Source organism: Natator depressus, chromosome 8, assembly GCF_965152275.1.
Source record: "Natator depressus isolate rNatDep1 chromosome 8, rNatDep2.hap1, whole genome shotgun sequence".
Lineage (NCBI taxonomy): Eukaryota > Metazoa > Chordata > Testudines > Cheloniidae > Natator > Natator depressus.
Window position 1 is genome coordinate 22,953,857 of NC_134241.1, and position 18,142 is coordinate 22,971,998.

The 18,142-nt window shown below is 41.9% G+C and overlaps 1 protein-coding gene across 2 annotated transcripts in view; it reads left to right on the forward strand.

The window, feature by feature from the left end:
- The first annotated feature begins 5,275 nt into the window (after positions 1 to 5,275).
- The window catches only part of TTC1 (tetratricopeptide repeat domain 1), a 46,390-nt gene continuing 33,523 nt past the window's right edge, over positions 5,276 to 18,142 (forward strand). For both annotated transcript variants that reach the window (XM_074960611.1, XM_074960612.1), the window contains exons 1-4: positions 5,276 to 5,392; positions 6,221 to 6,567; positions 14,774 to 14,834; positions 15,862 to 15,974. In XM_074960611.1, the coding sequence (XP_074816712.1) occupies positions 6,232 to 6,567; positions 14,774 to 14,834; positions 15,862 to 15,974 (510 nt within the window). In that variant the 5' untranslated portion in view covers positions 5,276 to 5,392; positions 6,221 to 6,231. The remainder of the gene's footprint in view (positions 5,393 to 6,220; positions 6,568 to 14,773; positions 14,835 to 15,861; positions 15,975 to 18,142) is intronic.

Consider the following 18,142-nt stretch of genomic DNA (forward strand, 5'->3'; position numbering starts at 1 on the left):
ATGTATTGTTATGGAATAGTGATTGTATTCCTGACTCAGTGGGGGAATTACAGGGTTTCCTGCAGGAACTAAAATGACTGGGGTGGAGGGAGGTAATTAATGCAAATGCCTAGGCAGTAACACGTATGGAGAAGTCCCATGGGAAATTGCATATCATGATTTGACCAGGTCCAAGAAGACTGACAAACAAACCTGTAAACTATATAAAGTGATCTCCTGGAGAGAGGGTATTTTCACCAGAACAAGAACTGACCTGAGACTGTGACCCAGAGACAGGCCCTGTAGTACTCTGAAGCCAGCCTGGACTCCAGGGTGATACTTGGTAAGCCAGACATGCATAGAAGCTGCTTCTTTTCAAGATACTGTCCTCTTAAATATTTTTGTTCTGAATAAATAATACTTTGTTTTATGAAGGCTGGCTGGACACTTATTAACCCTGTCACTACCCCTGACAGAACAGGACTGTAGGTGCTGAACTAGACTTGCTGAGATAATCACAGTGAACTGCAGGAATCTGCAGCCTAAATCCTCACTGTGTAGGAACTGAATTGTGGAATCCTCCCATCTGCTCCCCAAGAAAGGTGACAGCTACAGGCCTCAGACCTGGGCGGGGGTGTGTGTCCTTAAAGAGACTAGACTGGGGTGAAAGGTGTAATTTCCTCAGGAACTGCGATAATATCACTTATTGTCTTGTCACCCCCCAACACCCACACTTTGCCATGCAGTCAGCTTTCCTCTGCCACTTGTCTTCCATCTCTTTAAAGCCTAGTTTCATAATATAGCATCTGAATTAATAAGGTGAGATGACATTGTCCAAAAAAAAAAAAAAAGAGCAAACTTTAATGCAGCTGGACCTATTAAACAGCAGCACCTGCCTCCCCTAGAGCTGGCAACAGGTAGCACCACCTCTCCAAAGGACACCTTTTCACTTCCCATTCTTCTGTTTTTTGTCAAACTAAACCCACCTGTAACCCAACTAGTGGGGGAGGGGGAGTCCATTACTGTTATAGTACAGTGTGACCTTATCAATACACAATCTATCCAAAACCAAGCACTCAGACAGTGTGGCCTACAAAAACCATGACACTGGCTTAAAACTAATGATTTTTTAAAATAATACATTTGGGGTCTTGTTAGCTGATGGCCAAGGATGTTTGGTGAGGTGCCAGCTATGCCCGTTTTATACCATCCGTGACTTTAACCGCTAGGACGCACTGTCCCTTCGCGGCGGGCTGCCCGGGCTAGGCTGACGGATGCCCCAAGGTCCTAACCACCCGTGACTTTAACTGCTAGAGCTCAGAGCTCCTTCGCAGCGGGCAGTCAACACTGACTGACAGGTGCCCCAATGGCAGTACTAAGAGCCTCTCCACACCCGTGACTTTAACGGCTAGAGCTCAGAGCTCCTTCGCAGTGGGCAGTCAGGATTGACTGACAGGCGCCCCAAGAGTTTGCCCCGTGGAGGCGGCACAACTCAACACTAGGCTCTTAGTACTCTCACCTAATGGCCAGGCTTTATAGCCAAAACGGCTGAGGTTCTTTAATTGTGTTGGCTGCTTTACAGTAAACCAGAGAAAACAAGTCAGGCTTATGCACAAATGGTTACCAAAATTTATTAAACTAGATTCTAATCATGTGGTTACAAAATTGCTAGTGCCTACTTATTTAAATGTAGAGATGTTACACACACAAAGTTACAAAACTGAAGCCACAATCCCAAAGAAAGAAAACAAAGTATAGAGCTCTATTTCAAAATATGTGTACACTAAAGATAGGAGATCAGGTGTGGGTGCTTCTTACCCTCCTTGCATCTCTCGATTCCAGCGGTGCCAAGCCAGGATCGGTCACTCAATTCCACGGAAAGACGAATAAGGGACAAGGCTTAGGGACCCTCTTAGCTGCAGAAGCCTTGGGAGGCTGTCACTTATCTGACCAGCAGATAGATAGTGAAAAGCACTCAAAAATCATGGTGCTGTAGGTCCCCTACTTATACCTCTGTACTCCTTTATCCTCTTTCTCCTTTCTTATGCCAAATTGGGGCTGGTCTGTCTGGGCGACGCCAGCTCTCGCAAGAGTAGTTTACACTTGCAAGGGAGAGAAACAGTAAGTTTCGACTACTGGACATTCCTTTTATTAGGGTAAATATTTTCCCACCTAGGATGTTGGTGTGTGTGCATCATGCTATTTAGTAGGGGCTAAGAGCCATGTCTGTCACAGCGCCTCTGCCTGCTGTGAGCCTAATCGTTGTATATGTTCCCAGAGGCACATTGTAACAGCACACCTGTGCTTTTCACAGCTTCAAAGGCTGTGCTGGAATTTATGTTAAGTGCCCTGTTTTGGCTTCCGTGTGTTCCCAGCAATGCTGGTCTGAGGGGGGGGGCTGGCTGTCTGGCTACAGGTCTCTATCTGTTTTCTGGGATTTGAGCCTTTAGAGTTTGTTTTCCAGCTTTTCTCTGCTACTATAAAGATTGGAAACTTTTTTTTTTATGGAAGCCAAGATTCCACATAATGACATGACTCCAAGAACTGGGGCTTTAAGAAGAAAACATTGCATTGGTATCAGTCAGGTGAATTGTATTAGGAATCAATTTGGCTGCAGTCAATTTGTGTTTAAACATGATTGAAAAACCAGTCTAGGACAAGCCAAAGGGCTTGTCTACAAAGGGAAATTGACCAGAATCTCTCTACTGTAACTATATGATCCTGATCACCGTAGTGTCTCAGAACCTCACAATCTTTAGGGTTTATCTTCACAACACCCCTATAAGGTGAAGTACAATTTACCCCCATTTTACAGGTGGGGCACAGAAAGGCTACATGACTTGCCCAAGATTACACAGAGAGTCTATGGTAGAGTAAAAAGAAAAGGAGTACTTGTGGCACCTTAGAGACTAACCAATTTATTTGAGCATAAGCTTTCGTGAGCTACTGCTCACTTCATGATGATCAGTATGAAGTGAGCTGTAGCTCACGAAAGCTTAGGCTCAAATAAATTGGTTAGTCTCTAAGGTGCCACAAGTACTCCTTTTCTTTTTGCGAATACAGACTAATACAGTTGTTACTCTGAAACCTATGGTAGAGTAGGGAATTGAACCCAGATCCCTATCATCCCAGACTAGTGCCCTAACCAGTGGACAGCGTGCCTCAGGAATAAGCTATTCTGCAATAGCTATTCTACAATAGCTTGCCCCGTGGACACTATTCTGGAATAAAAGTCACTTTATTCTGGAATAATTAGTGTATTGTCTGAGCAACAGAAAAATGATAGAAGGATAGCAAGTGCCAGACTGGCTCAGACTCATGGTTCATTTCATCCAGTATCCTGTCTCTGACCACATGTTTCATAGGAAAGTGCAAGAAAGCTCCTACTCCTAGCTGGAGAGGGTTTAAACCCTGAAGCACATGGTTAATATCCTTTCCAAAACTTTTGTTAGCATTAACTATTTAATTGTGGATATTCATCTTAGCCACAAAAATGTCGTCTCTTTTCGAGTCTTGCTAGGGTTTTGGTCTCAACAACATCCTGTGACAGAGTTCTACATTTTAGTTACACATTGTGTGAAAAAGTATTTCCTTGTATCAACTTTGAATTCAGTCTTTTAATTTCATTGAATGTCTCTTTGTTCTGGTGTTGTGAGAAAGAAGCTCCCAAACTACCATCTCTTTTCTATTCACTATTTTACACACTTTTATTCTGTCCCCAGAGGTGAAAGTGGGCTGGTACGGTGTACTGGTAAGAAAGCAACGGCAGTGCTTTAAGTACTGTACCGGCAGAGCCACTGATGGGGAGAACCACCCTGGGGCCTGGCGATTTAAAAGGGCCCGGGGCTCCCAGTAGTGGCCCTTTAAATCGCTGCCAGAGCCCCAGGGGGCACAGGCTAGGCAGCACGGAAGGGCTGCCTGCTGGAGTCTGGCCCCAGCCCCGCCCTTCTGCCCACGGCCCCGCCCTTTCTGTGGGCCCAGAGCTGACCCCCTTCCCAGTAGCCCGACCACCCTGAGTACTGGTGAGTCCATGTACATTGGCCAAACCGGACAGTCTCTACACAAAAGAATAAATGGACACAAATCTGACATCAGGCATCGTAACATTCAAAAACCCGTAGGAGAACACTTCAACCTCTCTGGTCACTCAGTAACAGACTTAAAGGTGGCAATTTTGCAACAGAAAAGCTTCAAAAACAGATTCCAACGAGAAACTTTTCGAGTCTTGCTAGGGTTTTGGTCTCAACAACATCCTGTGACAGAGTTCTACATTTTAGTTACACATTGTGTGAAAAAGTATTTCCTTGTATCAACTTTGAATTCAGTCAACTGCTGAACTGGAATTAATTTGCAAACTAGCATTAACTTGTGCTTCAATAGAGACTGGGAGTGGCTGGGACATTACACAAATTAAATCTCTTTCCCTATGTTAAGTATCCTCACACCTTCTTGTCAACTGTCTGAAATAGGCCATCTCGATTATCAATACAAAAGTTTTTTTTCTCCTGCTGATACGAGCTCATCTTAATTAATTAGCCTCTCAGAGTTGGTATGGCAACTTACACCTTTTCATGTTCTCTGTATGCATATATATATCTTCTTACTATATGTTCCATTCTATGCATCGGATGAAGCGGGCTGTAGCCCACGGAAGTTTATGCTCTAATAAATGTGTTAGTCTCTGAGGTGCCACAAGGACGCCTGTTCTTTTTGCAGCTACAGACTAACACCGCTGCTACTCTGAAATTATCTCAGCGTATCCCAAAGGTTCAAAACCCAGAAGACACATTAAAAAGAAGCTAAAATTAATTAATAACTAAAGTTAATTGGCACGCATGACTTTTTGGTGCCTTGTTTGTGAAGGCTGGGGGTTGCCAGCCCTGGTCCTTAGCCTGTCTCTTCTGGACTAGGAGACGCCAAGGCAGCCCGCACAGGAACTGCAGCAGCATGAGCGCGCCTTGCGAATGCAGCGCACGCCACTCACTACTTCCCTTCGCAGCAGCCGTCTCGTTTCGCCGTAACACAAGATGGCCGCTCCCATCCTAATCCTAATCCAAGATGGCGCCCTGAAACATTCTGTACGGACAGCCTCAGTCGCCCTCCCATATTTTGTCACAAGCGGGAACGTCTAAACTGGGCGATGTACAGGACCCCTAGTCCCACCCCTTGCCGCCCTCAAGACAGCAGGGGCCCCTCCCTCTCGCTCCCTCCACGCCTATAGATCCCGCCCCTTACTGGAAGTTACTGTTACCTCATCGGTCATCACAAGACTCCAATTCCCAGCAAGCCCCACACCTTGAGCTTCTATTGGCCGGGAGAGGCCGGAAGTGGTTGGGCTACGGAAGGTCAGAGATTAGAGGGGACGCCAGTCGCCAGCAGGAGTGGAAGAGAAGCCGGTCCTTGCTGAAGTCTGGTGGGGATGGGGCACCGGCCGTGTCTCTCGCTCTAGGGCTGCTCTCATGGGGCGGGGAGGCCTGAGCTCGGGGCAAGTGGGCGGGAATGCTGACCTGGGGGTGCCTGGGACTCGGGGGGGGGGGGTGAGTGAGGGGAATGCTGACCTAGGAGTGCTGGGGGAGGGGCGAAGTGGGCGGTATGCTGATCTGGGGGTGTTTGGGGGGATGGCATATGTGGGGGAATGCTGACCTGGGACGCGGGGGCAGGGAGGGAGATAAGTGTGGGGCTGCTGCACCAATGGGTCTGTGTGAACATATGATCGGGAAGATAGAGAAGAGACTGGGTGAGGGATGCTGTGCTAAGTGGCAGGGGAGAATGGGTGGGGAAGCCTGGCTCGGGTGGAGCCCTATGTGGCGATGCTGTCTAGGGGCTTAGCAGGCATCCAGGAGATGGTGATGCTGTGAGAGAGGAGGGGCAAGTGACAGCTGTGTGTGCAAGGGAGTTGTCACAATGCAGTGATGAGCTAGGGCCCACTCTCTGAACGCTTACTCCCAGGCATAACTTTACCTGTTGGAGTGGTTGTGTAGATTCCAGTGGGAAGCACTCCTGTGAGTAAAGTTGTTCACATGTGTGAGCGTTCACAAGATTGAGTTGAACAAGTGAAAGCCATTTAAATGCTGTGCTGAGTTCAGTTCCTTGTCTGTAAAATGAGATAACTGTTTACCTCAGAGGTGGGCCATGTGAGGGTAAACTAAAATGTATGAAGTACTTAGAGATCTTGTGATTGTGTGCTGTAAGTACTGAGGGTTATTATTTCTCCCTTATTTTCAAAAACTTAACCCTTCAGGAGATCTCAAGATGGAAGAAACTGGAGAATCCAATCCACCTGAAGAATTGCTCCATGGCTTAAAGCTTTCTGATCAGAAGTCATCAGAGAACACCAGTCCTTTGACAGCTGGTTCCAAAGATGCACATCTTCCAAGAAGCCTGGACCGGGGAGATCTTCATTCCTCTGCCCAAGAGGCTAGAGCAGCAGATGAGTGTTTTCATGACTGTAATGAGTCCTTTGAGGTAAAGGAACCAGGAATAGAACAGGAGAGAGACAACAGTGAGGATCCCATAGGGAAACAGACAGAATTAGATGAAGAATACCTATTAGAACTGGAAAAAAATATGCCAGAGGAAGAAAAACAGGTAACTTTTTATTGAGATTACATTCGAATTTTTTAACTTAATATCTGTTTTAAACATATTTTCTCTTTTTGATCCTTGTTTTTTGTTTTTGTTTTTTATACATGTAATCCAGTGTGCAAATGAAGCTTATGGAGCTATCTTTAATGCTACTAAACTTTTAAAAAGAAACTGGCAAGTTAAAATTCACTTTTTTTTTTTTTTTTTTGTATCACTAAGAATACCCTAAAGGGATGATGTCAAGCCCCCCTCCCCTCCCCAAAATCAGATTTCTGTGTACATTTTTTACCTACTTTTGGTATAAGTAACAACTTAGATTATAACAGAGAGACTGGGGGGGGAGAGGGGGGCAATCTCTTCTGGGTCCCCCGTCCCCCCGCCATTTTATTTTGTGCATTTGACAGCACTGTCATTGTTTTCTCTCTGTTTAGACAGTTAACCCCTGATCAGCGACAGGGTGGAGAAAAGCACCATGCAAAATAAGATAACGTGGTTATAAAACTAAAATCTGGCATAGGGATTCAGAACAGTTTTAGTACCTTCTAGCAGATTTCTTAAAGCAAGTTGTCAGATTTAAAGTTGACTGTATCCCTTCAAATTATTAAAATTAGGTTGGGGGTGAGGGGAGTGGAACCACTTTGCACTATTTATGCTGCTTGCTTACATGCATTTCATTCATCTTGGATAATGGAAGTAGACTAATCAGTTTCTATTTGGTTCTCATTCCCTAGTACCATACAGCAGTGGTTTGAATTGCTTTTTCTTCTGGGAAATTTTTAATTTAAAAAAAAATCCAGTGAATATGCTTCTATTAATATTAACTTGAAAAATCTTTGTTTTTAAAAGTTAAGGTTCAACTAACAATATTCACTTCAGTAACGTGATGAGATTTTTGCTAAAAATGATGTTGCTCTAAGAGTTTAAATATTTCTAAAGGATTTAGGAGTCAAGTTATCTAATATACTTTAATAATTTCATGAGCCACTTTTTTTTGCTGTTTGAAAAAATGAAGACTGAAAAATAAAATTGCTTTATGAGCACTCTGATTCTTTGGTTTTGACGTGCTAGGACATATAGCCTTTCTTTCTGTTAGCTTATTATGTAGCCTGGTTACACCATTCCAGAATTGATTAATTCATAAGCCTACTGTAAAATAGTTCAAACGTTCTCAAAGTACTGATTCATGCTTTTCAAATCTGATTAGACTGTCCAGTTAGGGAGCTAATTTTAATAGCGCTTCTCAGCAATGTCTCAGTTTTTCTGTATAGTAATCCACTATTTAAAACTTGGGAAGGGCGTGATTCTGATTCATTTTAACTTGTGTAAAAAGGCTCCTTCAGCAGACTTATTTTTACAACTTTCTAGGTATAAGCAGCATTCTTACAGATCTAAGAAGACACTGTTCTTTGTCCAAAGTATGTTTACAATCTAAATTACAGTTAACATGCTGAATAACAGATCATGGTTAATGTCAGAGTTGCTCAATGAGGAGGCACAACAGATGACAAGGGAAGGGACTACTACTCTTGAGAGAGCATTATTTTACAGGGGAAGGAGCTAACTTTTTTTTTTTTTTCATGGAGAGAGATCAATATAAGTGATCAGGTACAAGGGTGAAAATGAATATGTAGGGTTGAACAGAAAACCCAAAGTAAATTTTGAGAAGAGGTTTGAAGGAGGAGAATGAGATTGTTTGGCATGCAAGAAGAGGAAGGTATGGAGTTGTGTGAAACTGCAAGAGAAGGATGTACATTAGTACTATGAATATTGTCTAGATTAGGATGTGGACGCTGTTATACAACAAAGTTGATCTTACACATAAATATTGAAGGGTTTTGTAATCGGGGTGTTTATTTTTTGGTGTGTTTTTGTTTTTTGGTTTTTTTGGTTTTTTTTAAGCAGCAAGCTGCTTCTTTCTTAGTTGGCACCACAGGTTTTGATCTATGCCTGGCCCTATCTTCTTTTCAGAACTAAATTGAATACTAATGTGCGCCCCCCCAGAAAAGTGTGTTGGGGGTGGGGGAGGATGGTCTTGCTAAGGTCCTGATTGTATTCTGCTAGGGTCTTGCTGTTTATTACTGTAAATGGAAAATGATGGGGAAAAAATATGTACAGTTGAGGGCAACTGAACACAGAGCTGAGTGAGCAACCAAGTCATTGTTAGTTCATTTTTGGTGACATTTTACTGATTTAATTGAAATATGGCAAAAATATAATAAATCCCCTTATTTTTAATTTGCCTTCATATTGTACATATGTCATTACATGAGATCCTTGGGGCAGGGAGACAGCGCTGGTGGATAGAGCACTGGAATGAGACTCAGTAGACCCGGATTCTGTTCCCACCTCTGCCACTGGCCTGCTGGGTGACTTTGCATGAGTCTTTTCCCCTCTTTGTGCCTCAGTTTTCCAATTTGTAAAATGGGGATAACAATACTTGTCTTTTTTGTAAAACACTTCGAGATCTACTGGTAAGAAGTGCAAGATCTAGGCAGTGGTGATATATTTTTACTAGGGCTGTCGAGATTAAAAAAATTAATTGCGATAATCACACTGTTTAGTAATAGAATACCATCTATTTAAATATTTTTGGATGTTTTCAAATATATTGACTTCAATTACAAACAGAATACAAAGTATACAGTGCTCACTTCATATTTATTTTTGATTACAAGTATTTGCACTGTATATAAAAAAAATAGTATTTTTTCAATTCACCTTATACAAGTACTGTAGTGAAATCTCTCTCATGAAAGTTGAACTTACAAATGTAGAATTATGTACCAAAAAACTGCATTCAAAAGCAAAACAGTGTAAAATTTTATAGCCTGCAAGTCCGCTTAGTCCTACTTCTTTTTCAGCCAGTCGCTCAGACAAACAAGTTTGTTTACATTTGCAGAAGCGTTAATGCTGCCCACTTCTTGTTTACAATGTCACCTGAAAGTGCTGAGAATGCCAGTTGTCATTGTTGTAGCTGGAGTCGCAAGAGATTTACGTGCCAGATGCGCTAAAGATTCATATGTCCCTTTATGCTTCAACCACCATTCCATGCTGATGATGGGTTCTGCTCAATAACAATCCAAAGAAGTGTGGACCGACGCATGTTTATTTTCATTATCTGAGTCAGATGTCAACAGCAGAAGGTTGATTTTTCTTTTTTGGTGGTTCGGGTTCTGTAGTTTCCGCATCGGAGTGTTGCTCTTTTAAGACATCTGAAAGCATGCTCCACACCTCATCTCTCTCAAATTTTGGAAGGCGTTTCAGATTCTTAAACTTTGCATCGAGTGCAGTTTTTGGATAGCAGTATTACAGAATATGCTATTGCTTTGGTCAAATGGGAGAAAATATTGATCACAGAAGTCCACAATTCAAATTGACTTGCCCTATAGCAGTGGTCACTTCCTTTATTGGAGAACACCTGTGCTGCTATTTCTCCAGGCAGTTGATCTTGGAAAAGGGCTGGATTTTCTAATTTAGGTGCCTAACTGTCATTTGTGCCTTAGAAAATCTACCCTTAAGTGTGGCAAGCAAGGCTTGGGGAGAAAGATGATGAAGTAAATGATTTTGTTGATTTAAAATAGGGCACTAAATTCCATGTACATTTTATGGGGGAGGGTTGTTATATTTCACAAAGATGAAGAAATATAAATTGTATTAATACTATTTTGTCAGTGCTAAGTCATTAAACGCAGCCCATAGCAGGTTACTGTCACTACTTGTTTGTTTTTTTTCAGCATTCCTAGATGACTTATTTAGTCTATTTTTTCTGTTTTTTTTTTTTTTTTTTTTTTTTTCCACTTCTCTGGAAAGTACAGTTTCTACCAGCTTGAGACACTCGGCACACAAAAGTAAGAAACTTAGTCTATAACTCTTGTATGCTGATGTGAGGTGGCTACTGTGCTCCCTTTTGAAAATCTACTTTACAGCTCTGAGAGTTTGCTTCATCACCCCTGCATTTCACACTAACTGGCACTCTGATTGTCTCTGTCAACAGAGAAGCAAAGGATTTAATGGGCATGATGGAGACTGAGCTCATCCTCTCATGCTTGGATTGTGAGCAGCACATCCAGGAGATGACCAGGGCTGTGAGAAGATACTTAATATATCTGTTCTGTTAATAAACAGAGGGCACATGCCTCCAGAGTTGTCAGTGTAACAATTCTTATTGCTGATAACTGCAGTAAGTCTTGGGATTGACCTGACTACCATAACTCCTAAGGTGAAACAGATGCTTGGATTCGTGATGTAGCAATGACTTTATAAGACTGCAGGGGGAAGCAGACAGCTGCTAAATACTGATTTACAATCAGGAAATGGAATTTGAGGCTGAGAAATTTATATTTCCTTAACGACATAAGTGACTTTGTTATACACCCTTTGGTGATAGAACCTCATTCAGTGTAAGCAATTGCTACTTAGTGACTTTACCAGAGAGTGTATTTTCACGTTGTACAAATAGCCTCAGAGAGAAAAGAGGGAGAGCACATGCTCTTCTTGTGCCTTTGGCAAAAATGGATCCAAGTATAGTACACTACTAAGGCTAAATCAATCCATCAAATAAAATCTATAAGAAAAAGCCAGAGGAGTTGAGTGGGGGGGAGTGTTGCTGAGTGGGGAGTATTGTAGGCTAGCAGTACAGGTGTCTGTTAACTGTGACAGCTGAATGATGAATGTAGAGATTTAGCTGCTTATGCATTTTTATAAAGCTGATCACTTGCAGAATAAAGAGTAAAGAAGCATAGATTGTTTTCTTTCAACAGCAAATTACCTTACTTTAACTTTTGATATTTTTTTTTTTCTTGACAAAGTAGCTGAGTTCATATGAGACACTCTGATGGTCTTTCTGTTGGGCTTGTACTCTATTGTCAGGAGGCCAAGATGACTTTTTCCCCATTACTCTGGGTTAGTCTTTAATCTTCAGTCTCTCTTGCTGATTGCCAGACCAATTTACCCTAACTATCATAACTACATTTTCAGTTCCAATTTTCATAAACCTCTCTTAATCAGGGTCTTTCTTTGCCCATACTTAACATTAAGGATCACTTGATTAGTTTGTGAGAAGTAACCGCATTTAACTTAATATCTTCAGTAGGCTTTTTCTTTTAAATTTCAGTCAGTTCATGCATCCAAAAAGCAAATTCCTGACCCTGGTGTATTATTATCCTGGCTCATAATTTCCCTGTTCATAGGCTTTTACATGGTAGAAAATGGACCTTTGGATTTCTCTCCTATAAATAGCACCACATAATGAAGTGTAAGGGAGAACAGTTATACTTGATTCAGTGAACATATTAATAAAGCCTCAGGGAAAACAAGGTGCCACCCCCTTCCTAATAGAGCATTCTGAAAGTCCATTCTGACCCACTTCTGTCACTGATTGAAGAACAGGCAATCTTCCCTGCAGCTACTTAAATCTCACTCTGAAAATAAGGCAGTGGGGTGACATTCTGCAAAATTTGTCCCAAGGACAAGTCACTTAAAAATTTTTTTAACTTATAATGGAAATAAAATTGGTGGGTCACAAAACAGTTCTGATATAATCACAGTGATGACCAGTCACTTTGCAGTTGCTACTCATCTGAGCTAGAAGTACAGTGTAAAAAGCAGGAAGCTTACAGCTTCATGTTTTCCCGTAGGGTTGTCCCCTCCTAACAGTGAGGGTTAGTCAAACACCGCTAGCTTGTTACATACTGGTACCTGAATATTTTGTTCACTGTTGTAAAATCTATTTGTTTTTGTTTTGTTCTCCGCAAGAAGCATGTACGGTAGAGAATATACATTTCTCTCCTGTGCAGCATCCAGACATCAGGAAGTGACCTTGAAAGTGCTGCTGTTCCATTAGCATTCCCCTAAGACTGGGCTCAGCCTTCAAATGTAGCTGTCTAAATAGGCAGCCAACTCCTGAACGTAGAAAAGGCATTTATACACTTATATGCCAACTTACTTTATTTAAGTGCCCAAATGTTCTCCTTGCCTTCATGCTGGAGTGCTGCATAAGGCCTTGCCTATAACTGACTTTTCTCCATTATGGACCTTTGAAAGACAATGGAGGTATTTGCTCATAATCCAATGCCTGTAGTATCTCACCATGCATGGGGTTTGTCAATGGTAGAGTAGATCACTGGGGAGAACACTTCATCCAGTGATGAGTGGATGAGTTGGGTTTTTTTGGTACCTGAGCTTGTATCCAAAGGTTCAGAACAAGAGAACTTATTTGTGATGTGAAAACTGTGTCCATTCCCCTAAATCTGCTCTGTGAAAACTATTGTGGTTTCTGGATTATCACGGTGGTGTCTGTGGTTGGGAGAACTATTTTCCCAAGGTAAAGCAGACAGTAGAAAGAACCCCTCTCTTTGTATTGAATTTGGGTCTGCTTCTTGGCACAACTGTGAAATGATGCAGCTCTCCACACCGACTACTATATTTAGCTGTTTCCAAGGAGATGTTCTGTGTGATATTGATAATTGCATTAATCCTTGATTTACACAATCTGTATGGAAGGAAACTGCTCCTTTCCCCAGTGTTGGCTTTTTAATCACTCAATGAGCTGTAATTTATAAGCTTTTAAATTTGAATGCTCCATGTGTGCGCGTGCACATGAGTGAGAAATCAATGGTCAAAATGATCACTCGCCACAGAAATAATAAGTTTCGGAGTAACAGCCGTGTTAGTCTGTATTCGCAAAAAGAAAAGGAGTACTTGTGGCACCTTAGAGACTAACCAATTTATTTGAGCATAAGCTTTCGTGAGCTACAGTTCACTTCATCGGATGCATACTGTGGAAAGTGTAGAAGATCTTTTTATACACACAAAGCATGAAAAAATACCTCCCCCCACCCCACTCTCCTGCTGGCAATAGCTTATCTAAAGTGATCACTCTCCTTACAATGTGCATGATAATCAAGGTGGGCCATTTCCAGCACAAATCCAGGGTTTAACAAGAGCGTCTGGGGGGGGGAGGAAAAAACAAGGGGAAATAGGTTACCTTGCATAATGACTTAGGCTTGAATAGAGACTGGGAGTGGCTAAGTTAATTGTATCCAATTTGCAAATGAATTCCAATTCAACAGTTTCTCACTGGAGTCTGGATTTGAAGTTTTTTTGTTGTAATATCGCAACTTTCATGTCTTTAATCGTGTGACCAGAGAGATTGAAGTGTTCTCCAACTGGTTTATGAATGTTATAATTCTTGATATAATAAGGAGCTGCACTTTCTCTTGAATCTCAGGTCCCTTGTACTCCTACCCTACGATATTTTGTTTTTATTTCCATGAGTTATATTTGTGTGCCAAGTATTCCTTAGTGATCATTTGGTGACGGCTTGGTGACATCTTTCTCTATTTGCAGTGTTAGCTAAAGGCATTCATGCCAACATCACTTATGCCAGCAGTGCTGTTAAGATATTCATGGTTGAAAACACACTCCTGCAATTTTCACTATCTAATGGAACCTTCTCCCAGCCTTTGGGTTTGATGGTTGGTTGTTTAGTCATCTGTGAGCAATGCTAAGAGATCCAGCAAGGAGAAGATGTGTGTCTCTTCCCTTAGTAAGCCCATTTATTTGTGCCAGTGACCCGTTTTTCAGCCTCTAGCTGCTCATAGTGCCTGACATCTACATTATTTTCACTAGAGAAAAAAGAATGTTCTGTTAACCAATCCTTCTGCATAATAAATCTATTCCAAAACAACATCCTCACATTTGAACTAGTCTGTTGTCTCTGCTGCATTGGAAGTGCACTTTTTGCATCCCATCAATATTAGACCCTCCTCATCAGGCTTCACAGCCAGCTGATTATAAACTTCTTGGACAGGATGTCTCAAATAATAACTTGCAGGACTTCACTGTCTAGACATATCTTATGTAGCCAGTTTGAATGGAATGAAATTAAATGGCATTGGAAAGGTTCTATTGTCCCAAAAGAGGAAGCAAACAGTAAATGCCAAAATGCAAACATTAATTAAAAAAAGTCCCTTGTATATATTTTAGTTTATAAATCAGAGCTCTTTATGCCCCTATCCAGTGTGGTGATACACCCAGTATGTATAATAATAAATTAACTGTTTACAGACAACACCTTTGTAGCTGTCAGATTCTCCTGGTTACTTTTCATTCTGATTTTCTTTCATAGTAATGCAGAACTGTAGCTGACCTACTTGTTCATTTCAGTTAAATCCTGTGAGACACTGTGAAATTCTCTGATCTGTTGCAGAAAAGAAGAAAGGAGAGCACAACGTTAAAGGAGAAAGGAAATGAGCAGTTTAAGAAAGGAGGTGGGTTAATGTTCTTTTAACATAATAAAGTCTGAAATTAGACACTGTGGCAAACCTTAAGATAGATTATATTTTTCCATCACCCCTGAGTCTCTCTTCCCCTCCCACAAAACGATCAGCAACCCAAGGGGAGGAGGGGAATCTAATTGACAACAATAAATGCTAGAGAAGTACTTGGTGCAATGCACACCAAAGGAAAGTATCATTAATATACTTATTAGAGTAATGATCCCACAGAAATGGATACTTGCCAACAATTAGATGGTGGTTTGCTTCCAAGACAGCTCACTAGAGAGAGCTTTCTGTACTGGATGATTGAAACTTTGTGACATAATGTGTAATGAAAACTTACTGCTGGAATACACAGGAGGGGGGAAAAACCAACCTGCTGTGTCCTTTACTTTTTGAAAATCTGACAGTGATTAATAACAGGTATCTCCTTCCTTCACTTGCCCCCTTGCTGTATTAAGCTTGGATATGGGTGTATCTTCAAGGCATGATCTAGAGAAGAACTGTTCTTTAAAGAGGTTTAGCATCTCTCATCATGTCAGGATTCCTCTCTAGGCTCTGAGAGGAGGTGCTGATGTCATGTCATGATTTTTCAGATCCGTTATGGGCTGGCTTCAACTAAGGAAAAACATTTCTTTTTATTTTGAGACTTTGCTTCACTTTTTTTAACTTCAAAGAAAGTGCAAAGTTTGGAAGTAAGGCATATGAATTAAAATCTGCACAACAGTGGCACAAGTCTAGAGATTGTAGTACTGGGACCAGGTCTTGGCATTTTAACATAGCTAGTATTCTAATAGAGGTGGTGGTTTAAAATGACAAAACTATTGTCATTGGTATGTATGCAAATTCAGCAGGACACTTTTTCTGAGAGCAGCTGACTGAGTCTTGCTTTTGGTGTAAAACTGATGTTGCTTCAGATATTGAGGAATATGTTTCCAGAGAGTTTATGCTATGTGGCTCTCACTAATTCTACTGGCAAATGCAATGAATGTTGTTGTTTTTTCTCTTCAATCTTCAGAATATGGGGAAGCAGAAGACTCCTACACAAAAGCTGTACAGGTTTGCCCAGCCTGCTACCAAAAAGACAGGTCTGTTTTGTTTTCAAACAGAGCTGCTGCAAGAATGAAACAGGTGAATGTACTTTCAGAGTATTGTGAATATATACAATAGTCAATGAATGAGCTTGAAGGAATTAAGTCATAGATTCCAGGTTTTATTATTCACTTTCTCCTTTTTTTTTTTTTTTTTTTTTTTTTTTTTTTTTTTTTGGGTCCATCTCAGTAGAAATACTGGTGGAGATTTGGGGCAGGTGGTATGGGCACTTCTATCCATGCTGTGGTTCTCAACCTGCGGCCCAGGTAACACATTGTAAATAGGTTGAGAACCACTGGTATAGTATATAGAAGTACAATATTTATATTCCAATTGATTTATTTTATGATTCTATGCTAAAAATAAGAAAGCTAGCCATTTTTTAGTAAGGATATGCTGTGACACTTTTGTATTTTTATGTCTGATTTTGTAAGCAAGAAGTTTTTAAGTGAGGTTAAACATGGAGGTACGCAAGACAAATCTGATGCCTGAAAGGGTACAGTAGTCTGGAAAGGTTGAGAGCCACTGCTCTATCCCCTGCTTAGTCACTATGGGGTAGCTGTCCAGATATTACCAGAATGCACTGTACACTCTTAAGCAGCATGGTAGGTGTGGAGACACAAACATAGCTGTTGGCAGAAAATCTGTTGTGGGGAACCAAATCAACTGTATAATTTGTAACTAGTCAAGGCAACTATGCCTCTATCCAGTTTTTAAAAAATCAGTTAAAAGTTTTGGTGTGGGTATGATGGTCTTCATCACAATAAATGTGTGGCCAAAATTGTGTGGCAGAACTGTGGTGAAAAAGAGGGTAATGGAGATGAGTGAGGAGCCAGCCAGGAAAACTCCTTAGTGCCTTATCTGGATCCCATTTAGGCCTGTGAGAATTATGCCATTGACCTACCTCAGTGGGAACTGGTGCAGGACGTAACAGTGAGCATTCAGCAATACTTCCATGCTCCACAGGGAAGTTGTGGGTCTAAATTAATTGTCTAAAGCACAGAAAAGCTTGTGTCATAGAAAAGCTTGTACAATTTTCAACACTGTTCCTATTCAGAGCATGTGTATGTTGCTAAATAACCTCTGGCTGCTTAAGAAACAGAATCAAGAATTTAGGAGTAGGAAGCAATTTCTCCTTCTGTTGCTTTTAAATGTATTCTGAATAGAGACACATTTTTCTCCCTTTCCCCGCACCAGTTATTTACAACACCTGAAGAAAACGTGCATGACTGTCCAACATGCAGGGATCGAATTGGGGATAGAAAACATTGTGCCAGTCTCTAATATTAGAGTACTCTGTCGTATATCTGAAATTAAGTGCCAGAAAGTCAGCTGAGCATTTTTGCTCAAGTAGAATCACCTAGACTACTTTTATACTACCAGACTATTAAAGCAGAGAATAAAATGAGATTCTCTCCAGTAGCTGCTGCAATAGCCTCTCCAACATGAACCCGTTGTCTGAGCATATTTATAAAAGGCAAAATTATCCTCACAATCCAGATGTTAAAAATCCATGTCACTGGAGAACTAATCCAGTAATTGCCAAAGTATACAAGGAGAATAAATGAGTTGGATACAAACAGTTAGTATGATGTCTCCTTATTAGGGTTGCCAACTTTCTAATGGCATTAAACTGAACTCCCCTGTCCCACCCCTTCTCTGAAGCCCCATCCCTGCTCACTGCATGCCCCCTCCATCTGTCGCTTGCTCTTCCCCCACCCTCACTCACAGAAGGTTGGGGTGAAGGCTCTGTCTGGGGTGGGGCCGGGGATCAGAGGTTTGGGGTGCAGGAGGGGGCTTTGGATAGGGGGTTGGGGTTCAGGAAGGGGTTCAGGGTGCGGGCTCCCGGCGGCACTTACCGCAGCTCCCAGGAAGCGACCGCCAGGTCCCTGCAGCCCCTAGGTGCATGGGCGGCCAGGAAGGCTCCACATGCTGCCCCCACACCCACAGACACTACCCCCGCAGCTCCCATAAGTCGTGGTTCCCAGCCAATGGGCCCTGCACTTTAACAGCACTTGGGGCGACAGCAGCGTGCAGAGCCTCCCTGGTCACCCATGTGCCTAGGGGCCGCAAGGACCTGGCAGCCGCTTCCGGGAGCCATGCAGAGCTAGGGGAGGCAGGGAGCCTGCCTCTAGTCCCGGGCCCCCACTGTGCCGCTGACTGGACTTTTAACAGCCCAGACAGCAGTGCCGCCAGGGTCCCTTTTG